This window comes from Leptinotarsa decemlineata, unplaced genomic scaffold, assembly GCF_025532065.1.
Source record: "Leptinotarsa decemlineata unplaced genomic scaffold, Ldec_3_MD MMD2_tig00026369_RagTag_RagTag, whole genome shotgun sequence".
Taxonomy (NCBI): Eukaryota; Metazoa; Arthropoda; class Insecta; order Coleoptera; family Chrysomelidae; genus Leptinotarsa; species Leptinotarsa decemlineata.
In genome coordinates, this window is record NW_027412709.1 from 2402605 (window position 1) to 2416396 (window position 13792).

Genomic DNA, 13792 nt, shown 5'->3' on the forward strand with positions numbered 1-13792 from the left:
TGAGAAATCAATCAATCATTTATTCAAGTATATAATTTTAATATATAGATCGTGTTAAGAATCACACATTAAAAAGGCAAGACCTCGTTAATCCTTAGCTCGCACAAATTTCGACTTCTGAGGGTTGTCGTTTGTAGGGGTGCGACAGCTGGTTAACTGAAAAAACGGATTTTAAACTGATTTCAAAACAGAAACAGACTGTTTTGTCAAACTAATCTCACTATTGGTGTCTCGGAAGTGGTAGACTTACAAGATTGATAAATTGCATATTTGGGGAGACAATAAAAATATTTTTCAGATATTAACTATCAATGCGTTTATAACTTTCTTGGTACGTTTTTCCAAATGGATTCAATCGCCAGCGATTCAAATCCAATGTGAATCGCTACTTTCGCACAGGCACTGCTCTTGGATCGCCTCAAGAGAGAGAGAGAGAAAGTACTTTATTGTTCATGAATAACATCATGGTTACAAAGTTAAAAAATAAAAAAAAATATATAAAATATACATAGCACTGATACCAGAGAAAATATGTCAACAACAATTAAACTTGTTAATAAAAGGTAACATGTCACACTTAATACTAAAATCTACACAACTATACATAATAAAAGATGAGCAACACTATGCGACATATGGAAATTAAATAAGGATTATTCTAGTGTTTCACCAAAGTATTCATTCAGACTGTAATAGGCTCTGTCTAATAATAGATTTTTTACTGCTCTTTTGAATTTATAGAAGGATCCAATGATTTTTATTGCAAGTGGTAAGTGATTATATATTTTGCCACCTTTGTAGATAAAAGAGTCATATACAAGAGACGTGGTAGGCAGTGGGAGTTTGATGTCATTACTTTGCCGAGTTACGTAATGTGAAGAATTTGAACCAAATTTATTCAAATGTTTTTTTACAATAAGTACCGTTTCTAAAATATACAATGCTACTACAGTTAGAATTTTATGAGATTTAAATAGAGGTTTACAGTGGTCGTTAAATTTAGCTTTACACATGTAACTAATGGCACGTTTTTGTAAAATGAATATGCTATTGAACAGAAAATTACAGCAACTGCCCCAAAATGGAATGCCATATCTTAAGTGTGATTCAAATAATGAATAATATACAATTTTAGCAGTTGGAAAACTTAATTCTTTAGAGATTAGTCTAACTGCATAGCAACCGGAAGATAATTTTTTTTTAAGAACAGTCAAGTGATTATCAAATTTAAGTCTATCATCAATTAGTATTCCCAGTGTTTTCACAGTACCTATATTTCCAATATTCTTTGAGTTAATATTTAAGTCATCAAAATTACATTTGAAAGTCATCAAATTGGTTTTCTGTGTATTGAATGAGAGACGATTCGATTCACACCAGATGAAGACTTTTGTTAAATCGTTCTCAACTTGTATTTTTAGAACATCAGTGTCTTTATTACGCCAAATAATAGAGATGTCATCGGCAAATAGAGTGAATTTGCCCGAGATTTTGATGTATGTTAAATCATTTATGTAAAGTAGGAATAGAATTGGTCCGAGGACGGAGCCCCGAGGAACCCCGCAATTGACTTTTTCCATACCCGAGCATTCTGTAGTTTTGACCATTTGTTTTCTTTTTGATATGTATGATTGAATCCACTGGTAGGAAAGACCCCTGAAACCATAGTAGTGAAGTTTTTGCAGCAGAATTTTATGATCAACGCAATCAAATGCTTTAGGCAGATCACAAGACACTGCCGCAACCCCTTCGCCACCATTGATTCCAGTGTAAATTTCAAAAAGTGTGTGAAAAATTGCATCAGTTGTATTTCTTTTATTTTGGAATCCAAATTGTGCAGTACTTATAACTTTGTGCTTTTCTAAAAAGTTAAGGAGTCTATGTTTCACTAATTTTTCTATTATTTTCGCAATAGTGGGAATGATGGCAATTGGACGGTAGTTGGCTGAAACTTCGGGGTCCCCTCCTTTAAATAATGGAATTATTACAGAGGTTTTAAGTTGGTGAGGAAATAGACCAATATGGAAAGATTTATTAAATAGGTGAACCAGAATTGATAATGTTTCATCAGGTAGACTTTCTATAATACGGATTGATATTTCATCAATACCGGATGTTTTCTTATTTTTAATATTTGAAATAGTTAATTTCAGTTCTTGGAGATCACTGTCATACAAAATGAACGTTTCATTAATTTGATGATATTTTATATGAATAAAAGAATCTTCTATGGGATTTAGACTATTACTAAGCTGATTAGCAATTGTACAAAAGTAATTGTTTAAAATATCCGGGGAAATAGGTATTTTCTGTAGTGCTTGTGTTTTGTCCTTATAAAAGAAATGGGTGTTTTTATGTTATTCAGAAAAAACTTTAATTACGGGATTTCATTCAAATAGTATGAAAATAAGGAAGAGGAACTTTTGAATTATTTCATATTTGTAAGGATCTAGTATGAACCAATTTTCAATAGTTTTTTCATCAATTTTATAAGCCACAATCAGAACGACAAATTCAGCCATGAATGAATGATTACATTTTATATACCCCAAGTACAACTTCTGTTACATTAGAGAAAATCTGAAATTACAAATTTTGCTCAGGTACGTCATACGTACAATAAATACATTGGATACTTTTTAAACAAAAACTCCTATAGGACAGTAACAACTTATAGTTCATAATAACTTAAAATGATACCTCATCAGCTGTATTTTGATAATGCATCTTCAGAACTCTGATAATTTCTATGTGTGTGATAAATGTGAATTCTGGATCCACCATTATATTGACTTTTATTTTAAGTACAATGTCATTATGGGTTTCGTACTTATTATGAAAGTAACTTAGTCTAAGTATATCATAATCTTCTTTCATTCGATTATGGGGAGTACCCCATACCAGCGTTTCACAGTTTATGTGACACCAAAATATGTTATTCTGAGCACAACCAGTGAAACTAAACTCCTCAGTTCTTAGATATCGCAAGAGCTTTTCACATAAGGTGTCGTATGTACCTTCCAATTTGATTTATTATCAAGGTGGAATCCTAGTAGACATATCTGTTTTCACACTTTTGTGATGATTATTCTTGTTATATTTGCAAGCAAGCACAGAACATTAGCGCTGAAGGGAGTTCCCCTTTTCGACAGTATTTCACATGATAGATGATCTGTATGTACCTTCCAATTTAATTTATTGTCAATGTAGAATCCTAGTGAATATATCTCATTGTCACTATCAGATATTTACAATAGTTATTTCTTGTGTAATATTTGATTTCAAGCATAGAACATTGGGTTGGTTCGGTAACAGAATCAATTTTTTCTTAAAAAAAACCATTGTTTTCTTGCCGACGTTTCCAATTTTATCAAGTTCTTCTTCAGGGCTCAAAAAGTAGTTTTTTCGTGTTGATAATATTACTATCTTAGCACTAAAGTAAGTTTTGAATTTCACTAGTTCGGACTTCCATTGTCTACTATATAAAATGATTTGAAATCCCTGAAACAAGTAAAAAAGAATAATTAAAAAAGAATAGTTGAAAATAACAATTATATTAAGCAACAATAAACCTGAAATGCAATGATAGTGAAATAACCTACAAGTAAAAATATAATAATTGAATAAATAAAAATTAAAGGAATGCAAAAAGAAAATAATAAAAAATAAAAAAGTGTAGAGATTCCAAGTCACGTTAGTTCACGACGTTTCGATTGTTGGTATCTACAATCGTCTTCGGGTGATGACTGTAAGTTTTGTTTTTCAGCAGTGTTTTACATGACAAGTTATCTAACTGCACTTGTTTATCACTTGTAACAAAAGTTGCATCATCGACATATAGAAAAACCTCTGCTTTGTCTTCATAGGTGTAAAGATCATTAATATGGATCCCTGAATTACTCAATGTTTGCCAATTTTGGCATGAGATTTTTCATTATTATACAGGTTGTTCCTCAATGATATGCAAGTATTCAAGGGTGTAAATCTACAGGAAAAAATAATGATAGGTTGCTATATAAATAAAGTATGGTCCAAAAATGTTCCCGTTACAAAAATACGAGGTGTTGAAGTTTTAAGAAAAAAATTAAACCATTTGGGATATTTTAGTGATATTTGGTTAACAGAAACAGTTGGTAAAATTTCATAATTTTCAATTAAAAAAAATTATTTACAACTTCAAAATAGGCGTGGGTATGGGAATTGACTTTGATATTTGTGAAAAAAAAAAGATACTGCTTACAAGAGAGTTCTCTTGAGTTTTTTCTGTGATGCGCCATTTTTGAGTAAAGGAAACGTCACTTAATATGAATGCTCTCCTTCTTACGAAATTTCGCACTCATTGAAAAATCCCAAGCGTATTTTTTATTGTACCACATGCTGCAAATATTATTTCTCTCAATTCCTCTTCAAAGGGACTTTGTACACTAGAGTTTTAAGATATATTAACAAAAAGAAATCTAAGGCATTGAAGTCTGGAGACCTTGGTGGCCATTCTTGAGGTCAACCGCCGCCGTTCCAAAGATTTTGGTAAACAGTTTGCTAATAATTACGAATCACTATTTTTTTTCTCAATTTAGCATCTACTTCCTTTTCATTTAACATGTCATACACCATACACGTCACTATCTTACTATTATAATAAATCGACTTAGTGCTTATTTGGCAAGCTTGTAGTCATTTTAATATTACTGGAGTTTTATCCTAACACCAAACCATTATTTTTAACACGTCCACACCTCGAAAATGAGACTTATCTTCTGGGCACACAGCATCCTCTCCCCATTCATTTTACGTGCCACTAGTCACGATTCGAAGTTTGGTGACGTCATACCACGGGTTTTTCCACAGGGTCCTGCTCGGAGGAGCAGAACCTTGTGGAAAAACCATAAGAAAAATGGAAATGATGAAAATGGTTTCAATACTTATTTTCCCCATGGGTTATCAATGATTTATCATCTGCAACAGAGTTGGTAGTATCCGAATACTTCTGTCTACAGTCCAGTCCAGTCACTTCTGCTAATATATATATATATATATATATATATATATATATATATATATATATATATATAAAGATTTTATCAAGTGTGTATGATGTACAAATCAAAAATGAAACAATTAGTAGACATAACACTCCAAAAAGGGGGGCAAACCGCGGACACGTGTTTCTGGCTATTGGCCTCATCAGCGCGGTGCAGTAAAGGTGGGCAACACTTGTTTGCCGAAAGCAGGAAACAGCACATATGCACGGAGTCAACGACAGGAGCCTGGACCCGGATGTCACGCAGGTAGCTATAGCTGCCTACGTGGTCATGTTAGATGTAGCCTGGGAATTCTAGGAACCACAAATGTGTGGTTGGCTCCTGTTGTTGACTCCGTGCATATGTGTTGTTTCCTGCTTTCGGCATATATATATATATATATATATATATATATATATATATATATATATATATATATACATATATATATATATATATATATATAAAGTTTTTCATTTTTGGTAACCAGTTGTTGTCCATCTTTGCAATTGGCTGAACCGCGCTGATGAGGCCAATAGCCAGAAACACGTGTCCGCGGTTTGCCTCCATTTTTTGAGTGTTCTGTCCACAAATTTTCCCTTTGATATACATACCTAAAAACTTCACGGAGGTGTCGCAGGTCACTCTAAAATCATTGAATGTGATGCTCTTCGGTGTCTCCATGCTGTTATAAATTTTGAACATGATGCAATCTGTTTGTTCATCATTTAAATCAATTTATTTTCCAGAAAAAAGTTTTTAGTCCTTTCTATTACAGTACTATACCATGTTTTATTATGTGTGGTAAGTTCGCACCTGTCAACAATAAGTTAGTATCATCAGCATAATTAACTATGTGAGTGGAATTTGAATTTACCACCATATTTATGTCAGTTGTAAATATAATGAAGGGTATTGGGCCCAATATACTACTCTGCGGAACTCTCATAGACGTGTCCAAAGTCTCCGATTGTGCTGTTGTATCTTTCAAGTTCAGTTCCCACAGGATAGATCCCCTCTTTCCATCGCTTCCAGAATTTCATTATTAAAATTACCAAGAGCTGCCTCCATGGATTTCTTTTTCAAATAGGCGTGTTGGTGACTAGAAAACATTAAAGTTTGATAAGAAAGACGTTAGTCTTGTCTGTCAAAAGACTAATTGATCTAAAATTATTAATATCTGACCTACTGAGGAGCTGCCAAAACCAACTTCAACACCTCAATAGAATTTTTGTAAAAACAACCCCTCAAATTATTTAATTCGAATCTAGAAAAAGTAAAACTAGATCCTCAAGTACCACTGAAGAATAAAAAATCTCAATCTAATAATTTATAGAATATGTAACCAGAGAAAAATCATTATCTAGGTTATCTATTGTATTTGTTTGACCTATACTAACAACAAAAAACTGAATTATTTTGATTAAATTGTTGAATTGCTAATTTGTTTTCATTTCTTTTTTTTTTTGTTACAGGTGGATTTGGAAGATTACGTTGCCAGACCTGACAGAATTTCTGGGGCAGATATCAATGCTATTTGTCAAGAAGCTGGTATGCATGCTGTAAGAGAAAATCGTTACATTGTTTTGCCTAAAGATTTTGAAAAGGGATATAAAAATAATATCAAGAAGGACGAGAGTGAACATGAATTCTACAAATAGGTTTATTTTACTAATAAGTTTCACTTCATACTCATCTAATGATATCAAATAAATGATTTGAAACTGACTTAGTCTAATAATATTGCCATTCTATTCCACACTGCTGAGTTTGTTATAAACATATTTTCATGGATAAGTATCTCATTCATCATAATCATAAGATATACTTTTCATGATTGTTTCAAGATGTTGGAAATGACATTTTCTGTGTTATCCCACTATCTGAAAAGCGATTCAATATGTAAATACTGTCAAAAAATGTGACAAAGTGAATTCTATCAAGTGCAGTGAAATATTTCACGAGGCTTGTTTTAAATGAGCAAAAGACCAGAAAAAGGTTTCGAGATGGAACATAACGAATAAAAGACAGAAAAGAAATGAGAACGAATCAATATAAAAAAAAAATTGAAAACAATCTTTCATCAACATGCTCAAAAAAAAGAAGATGAATTATATGTAATCAAACTTATCAATATAGGTACTGCATTGCATATGTCAATATCAAATTACATATTTTATTCTTGTTTTATATCATTCAAGTCGTGTAATGTAATAGATTGGTGGGTTTAATATAATTCAAAGTTTATTTTCTTCCATTCAGAGGTGTCACTAGAAACGTGTTTTTGAAAATGTTTTTTTATATTAGTTTATTTTTCATATATTTTATCTGTTCATTTCATTGAATGCGACATTGTTCTATGGTCAGTCACAATATTTGCTCAAGTACCATCAAACTATCATTAATATTTGCCGTGTTATAACTTCAACTTAACCTTTTTTTTTCTTGAACCTTTTATATGATATCCATACCATGGGTGTTCATAAAAAATAGTTCATAAGTCTACCATCTTTTGGAGTTATCCATATTGGAGTGACATCATTTTATTTTCTGTATTCTTTTTGGTAAACCCCTTTTCATATGAAATTCATATCATAAAGGTGCGTTAAAAAATTAGTCCACCATCTTGGGCTGTCTACTGTCTTGTATTTAGCTAACCATTTTATTTGATACCCCTATCATGCTTTGTCGGCAACGTTCAATTTGCCAGGAACACGAATTCCATTCCATTGAGTTGCAACTGATGAATTTTGTATTTCACCGACATTTTCAAGCTTATACATTAATGTATAACGTCATTAACGCTCCAAAACACAAATTACGAGGCTATAGTTAAAGAAATGAAAGTAGCAGAATCGAATGCTAATAGATGGCTGACAAATAATAAATTAAAATTGAATACAAATAAAACGCAACATTACTTTTTTACACACAAACGACTGCCTATAGACCAAAATGAATCGATTAAATTTCTTGGATTCCAAATGGATCCAAAGCTCTCTTGGGAAAAACATGTAGATTTTATTTGCAAAAAATTGGCAACGAGCATTTATATTATAAGAAGTTTAATGGGCATCTCATCTATTGAAACCATTATCACTGCTTATCATTCACTTTTTATGTCCCATGTATCTTATGGTCTAGTACTCTGGGGGCACTCGCCTCATGCAAAAAGAGTGTTTGGACTGCAAAGAAAAGTTTTGCGAGTTATCTTCAAACTGGGATATCAAGAAGACGTTAAAACAACATTTATTAATAATAAATTATTTACACTACCTTCTCTTTACGTCTATTCATGTATAAATTATGTAAAAAAAATCCTCACTTATACCTGAATCAAAACGATTTTCATTCACATAACACCAGACAAGCACAACAGATTAAAATTGAATTCACAAGACTAAATCACTGCTGTTTTTTGAAAAATTATTATGGTCCTATTTTATTTAACAAACTACCAGAAGATATAAAAAATTTAAATACAGCCTCGTTTACAAATTATATGAAGAATATCTGCCTGGAAAACGCTTTTTATAGTATCGACGAATTTTTATCATTTGACTTCAACACCAACTAATATTTTGAATTTACAATATTTTTTTTTTTTTATTACCTACCCAATATTTAATTTCGTGGGTAAAATAAATACAACAATAAAAATTAATTGGCGCTCCGGGGTGACTTCATTGATTCCAGTGGCGCATTTGCTTTTTCAGCTGCAGGAAAACCCGGAAAAACCTGCAGCACCACATCATCTGAAGATCTTGATCTAACAATGTCCTCTCTCTCATAAAACAAAATGTAGGGTGTCTCCAGAGGCTCCAATAAATTCAATGCATCGCCAGAACACTTCGTGACACGACTATCGTCAAACTTAAACCAGTCCGTTTCTTCTTTGACCAAGGCGTAATAATGACCACATTCAACGCCAGAACCACAGTGAACAATGACTGCATGAATATTATAACAGTGGTCTGCTAGGTTAGACAGTGATATTTATATTGAAATTGTTCACATCTCATTTCCTTATTTGTTTTATTTTTTATTTACTTACACATTTAGTGTTTTTATGATATTCTTATGGTATATGATATTTGACAAAACCTTATAATACTATTGTATTTTTTTATGGCGAATAAAGAATATTCTATTCTATAATTTTGAAAATGTTCATATATTTCGAAACTGCAGTAACTTTAGTTACAAATAAAAGTGTTAAAAAACATAGAAAGTAACTCCAATTATATAAACAACAAATTACTTAAAAGTGTGTTTGAGGTAATCGGTGGAGTATTATTAAATTTGGTTAATACCTCACTCAGAACTGGTAAAATACCGCAAAAACTAAAAAATAGTACAGTTATTCCTGTACCAAAAATTAAAATACTAATGAAGCCATCAACTTTCGTCCGATAAATACTTTATCTCCCCTTGAAAAAATTATTGAGATGGCAGTATATGAACAATTGATTAATTACATTGAAAGTAATTAACTGATTATGATGAACCAATCCGGATTTCGATCTAAACACTCATGTGAAACAACATTACAAGTTTCCATATCCGAATGGAAACTTGCTGTTGATGATAATAAATATATTGTTGCAGTGTTTCTAGACATTAAAAGGGCATTTGAGACAATTGATGTTACTATCCTACTAATAAACTCTAATATTATGGAATTTCTGATTAATTTCAAAAGTTCGGACTTCCATTGTCTAATATATAAAATGATTTGAAGTCCCTGAAACAACTAAAAAAGAAGAATTAAAAATAAATAGCTGTAAATAACAATTATATCAAACAAAAAAACCTGAAATGAAATAATAGGCAAATGTCTGCTGAGCTGTTTTTCCAAAATTATGGAAATGGCAGTCTATAATCAAATAACATCATACCTAACTAAACATAATTATTTATTAACCCCACGACAGTTTGGATTCCGACCTGGCTATTCTGTCGAAACAGCCTCAGCAGATCTTGTACAATATATACATGATAGCATCAACGAAAATAAGCTTGTGGTTGGACTATTCTTTGATCTATCTCGTGCATTTGACACAATCAACCCTAGGTATCTGCAAATAAAACTGTAAGCTCTAGGCATCCGAGGTCCAATTCAAAAATGGATGAGTCATATATGTCCGGTAGATCTATTAAGGTGCAGGTTGAGAAGCAGTTCTCCAAAAATTTTGATATAAAGATTGGCACACCCCAAGGTAGGGTTCTTTGGCCATTGCTATTTCTGCTGTATGTCAACGACCTTCCTAACCATATCAGTCAAGGACGTACTTTCGTCTACGCAGATGACACAACAATCATTACAGCTGAAACTATCAATTAGGTACAGGCCAAAATAGATACTATAATAAAAGAATTTATATACTGGTGTGAAGTAAATCACCTCATCAATAATGGTCTCCATTGAATTCACTAGTACCTTAAAGCGCAGTAATAAATTATCAATAAATGTTGGTAACACAGAAGTTCACAACTCAGAATCAACGAGATTCCTAGGCCTCGAACTAGACCAAAAACTTCCTTACAATAGACAAGTTGATGCTCTGTGTAAAAAACTCAACAAGCTGTACTTTGCATTTATTACTCTGAAATAGAGTTTTCATAGGCATCACCTAGTAAACCTATATTATTCTTTAATATACAGTATCATTAGTAGTAACATCATTGTGTGGGGAAGAGCTACAGACACATGCAGAATTTTCATATCACAAAAAAAATTCATAAGGTTAATATATGATTTGGACTATAAAGAAACGTGCAGAAACACGTTCATTGGAAACAATATCCTAACATTAACATCTATCTATCTCTAAAAATTATTAATGTATACCCATCAAAATGCTAAAAATATGAATAGAAACTGACTACCATGAATATGATACCAGACAGAAGAATGACTTCCATTTGAACCACTTGCAAAGAAAGCAACATATAAAGAGCCTTCAATATTCTGGAGCACATTTGTTCAATTTTTTGCCTGAAGACTTGAAACTCATCACCAATATGAAACATTTTAAACTATCTTTGAAAAAGTTTCTCATCCGCCATGCCTTTTATTCATTAGACGAGTATAAAAAACGGAGCAACTAGGCAGTTTTGTTTCAATGTATTTTAACATGTGTTTATATTTAAATATTTTTTATTTTATTTTATTATTATTCTTAATCAATTTGTAACGACTAGAATGTTTGTGATGTTTTTTTTCTTAATGTTTATATAATGAGAATTTTTCCCTCTTTATGTACTGTGACTTGTCTCATGTTGTAAATCAACCATAAGAGATTAAATAATTATCTATCTATTTATCTAAAATACAAGTAAAAATAAAACAAATGAACAGAAAATAAAAATAAAGAAATACAAAATTAAAATAAAGATAACGTTAATTTCAAGCCAAGTTAGTTCACGACGTTTCATTTGTTAGTATCCACAATCGTCTTCTGGTGATGCTAGTGGACTTGACTCCATTCCCCCTTTAATTCTAAAAAAGCTGGAAGATACATTTGTGATCATCTGGTAGATGCAATAAATGAAAGTCTAGTATCTGGTATCTTCGCAGATAAGTTGAAAATAGCAAGAGTAATACCGATCCACAAAAAAAGATCGAAAGCAGATTCAAATAAGTATAGACCGATATCCATTCTACCTTCGCCTTCAAAGGTTTTTGAGAGAGTAATCTACAAGCGATTGCAAACATTCTTGAATCTAAATAAGATGCTTGCTCCACAACAATACGTATTTAGACAAGGGATGTCAACTGAACTTGCAATTCATAATGCGATAACAGAAATTCTGAATAATATTGAAGAAAATAATAGGGTAGGAAGCTTGTACTTTGATCTATCAAAGGCCTTTGACATGGTCAGTCATACTATTTTACTAGATAAACTAGAAGATTATGAAATTAGAGGCAATGCACACGACCTTATAAAATCATATTTGTCAGGAAGACACCAAGTCGTAGACATTCAAAATGATCAACAAACTTATTCTGATAGAAATCTAATTACTCAAGGAGTTTCACAGGGGGTCTATCCTAGGACCAATATTGTTCTTGATATACGTGAATGACCTTTCATAACCACTTGGTACAGATCTAGTCTGTCAATTCGCAGATGATACGTCGGTAACAGTGTCTGGGTCTGATTCAAAAGCTCTCTCCACAGGGTTATCTGAGGTAGCGGAAAAAATGTTCAGGTGGTGTTCGGAGAACGGATTAAAATTGAATACAAACAAAACATGACTAATCCACTTGAGAACTTTCCAAAATAGACAGGAATTGATCTATGTCAAATTGAACTATTGCATAAACGATTTCAAATTTTTGGGGGTCACAGTTGATAGCAGTATCAGATGGGACACACACGTGAATAAACTGAACTCAAGGCTCTGTTCTGTAGCAGGAGTAATTCGAGCAACAAGGGACCAAGTCTTGTTGAACAGCATGAAGGTATATTACTATGCACTTATTCAATATGGCATTATATTTTGGGGCACATCTACTATGGCGAACAAAATATTCTGAACTCAAAAGAATATAATTCGCTCTATGTTAAAATTACCTTATGGATCAACATGTAGACCATACTTCAAAGAACTTGCTATATTAACCGTTCCTTCCTTGTACTGAGGTCATTATTCCGATCAAATGGCAATGAATACTAGAGGAAGAACTGACCTCAGTATACCAAAACACATAACATCATTTTATGAGAAGGTACCCCACTATAAAGCATGTATAAGGCATATCAGTCACTCCCAACTGAAATAAAAAATACTCAGTACCTTAGAAAATTCAGACTCCTAACGATAGAGTATCTGAAAGAAAAAAATTATTACAGTTTCAACAGTTGGTGATGGGTCTTAATGTAGTTGTCTCATAAACTTTCAAACTACAATAATTTTTAGTAGATGTATTTATGCGTACTTGTATTTACTTTATTTAGTCAATGAATTGTATTGTAACCTTTGTCACTGTACATACATTTTAATGCATTGTTTTATAACCCCTGACGTGCTGTCCTCAGTTGATTTTATGGCAATAAAGAATATTATCATTACTTTGGTTGAACTCCACAGACTAAAATTAACGAGACTTATTCAAACCAAAGATGTGTCAATAATGGTGTACCTCAAGGTAGTGTCTTGGGCCCGCTTCTATTTGTTCTTTACATTAATAACATCAACTTCATTAATGGATGTGAATTTATCAACCTATTTGCAAATGATACTCTGATTGCAGTGAGTGATCCTGAATTACAAACAGCTATCAATAAAATTAATGATATTTTGATATCATATCTCTATATCTGAACACGTAACGAATACCGTTTTACCAGTATAGTAAGAAGTGAGTTGAGCAAGGTCAACAAAACTTCTGAACACGTATTAGCACACCTAGATAATGACAAATGAGATTTTGTCGAAACGTCGGTGAAATTAGAGATAATATCACATACACGCATCAAATACCCGGAAAACCAGTTCAGCATATTCCTATCCGTGAAAACTTCAGATTTCATATTCGATACTTTAACGGGGAGATGAGGTCAACTAAGAAGAAGAAGAACTCAGGTAAAACTCAACAACATTTAAGTAGTAGGTAGTAGAGAGTTTATGGACCCTCTATATCTGAACACGTAACGAATACCGTTTTTCCAGTATAGTAAGAAGTGAGTTGAGCAAGGTCAACAAAACTTCTGAACACGTATTAGCACACCTAGATAATGACAAATGAGATTTTGTCGAAA

General features: G+C 32.3%; 1 protein-coding gene and 1 long non-coding RNA gene across 4 annotated transcripts in view; one reads left to right on the forward strand and one right to left on the reverse strand.

The window, feature by feature from the left end:
* Rpt3 (26S proteasome regulatory subunit Rpt3) overlaps positions 1–6749 on the forward strand; it is a 26041-nt gene extending 19292 nt beyond the window's left edge. For both annotated transcript variants that reach the window (XM_023163409.2, XM_074185277.1), the window contains exon 6: positions 6497–6749. In XM_023163409.2, coding sequence (XP_023019177.1) covers positions 6497–6682 — 186 coding nt within the window. In that variant the 3' untranslated portion in view covers positions 6683–6749. The remainder of the gene's footprint in view (positions 1–6496) is intronic.
* The window catches only part of LOC141486762 (uncharacterized), a 25589-nt gene continuing 17309 nt past the window's right edge, over positions 5513–13792 (reverse strand). The window contains exons 2-4 of one of the 2 annotated variants that reach the window (XR_012468023.1): positions 12605–12804; positions 5899–6123; positions 5513–5837 (exon numbers count right to left, since the gene is read on the reverse strand). This is a non-coding gene — a long non-coding RNA (uncharacterized lncRNA). Of the gene's footprint in view, positions 6124–12604; positions 12805–13792 lie in introns of both variants that reach the window. The other variant, XR_012468022.1, reaches the window with a different exon arrangement.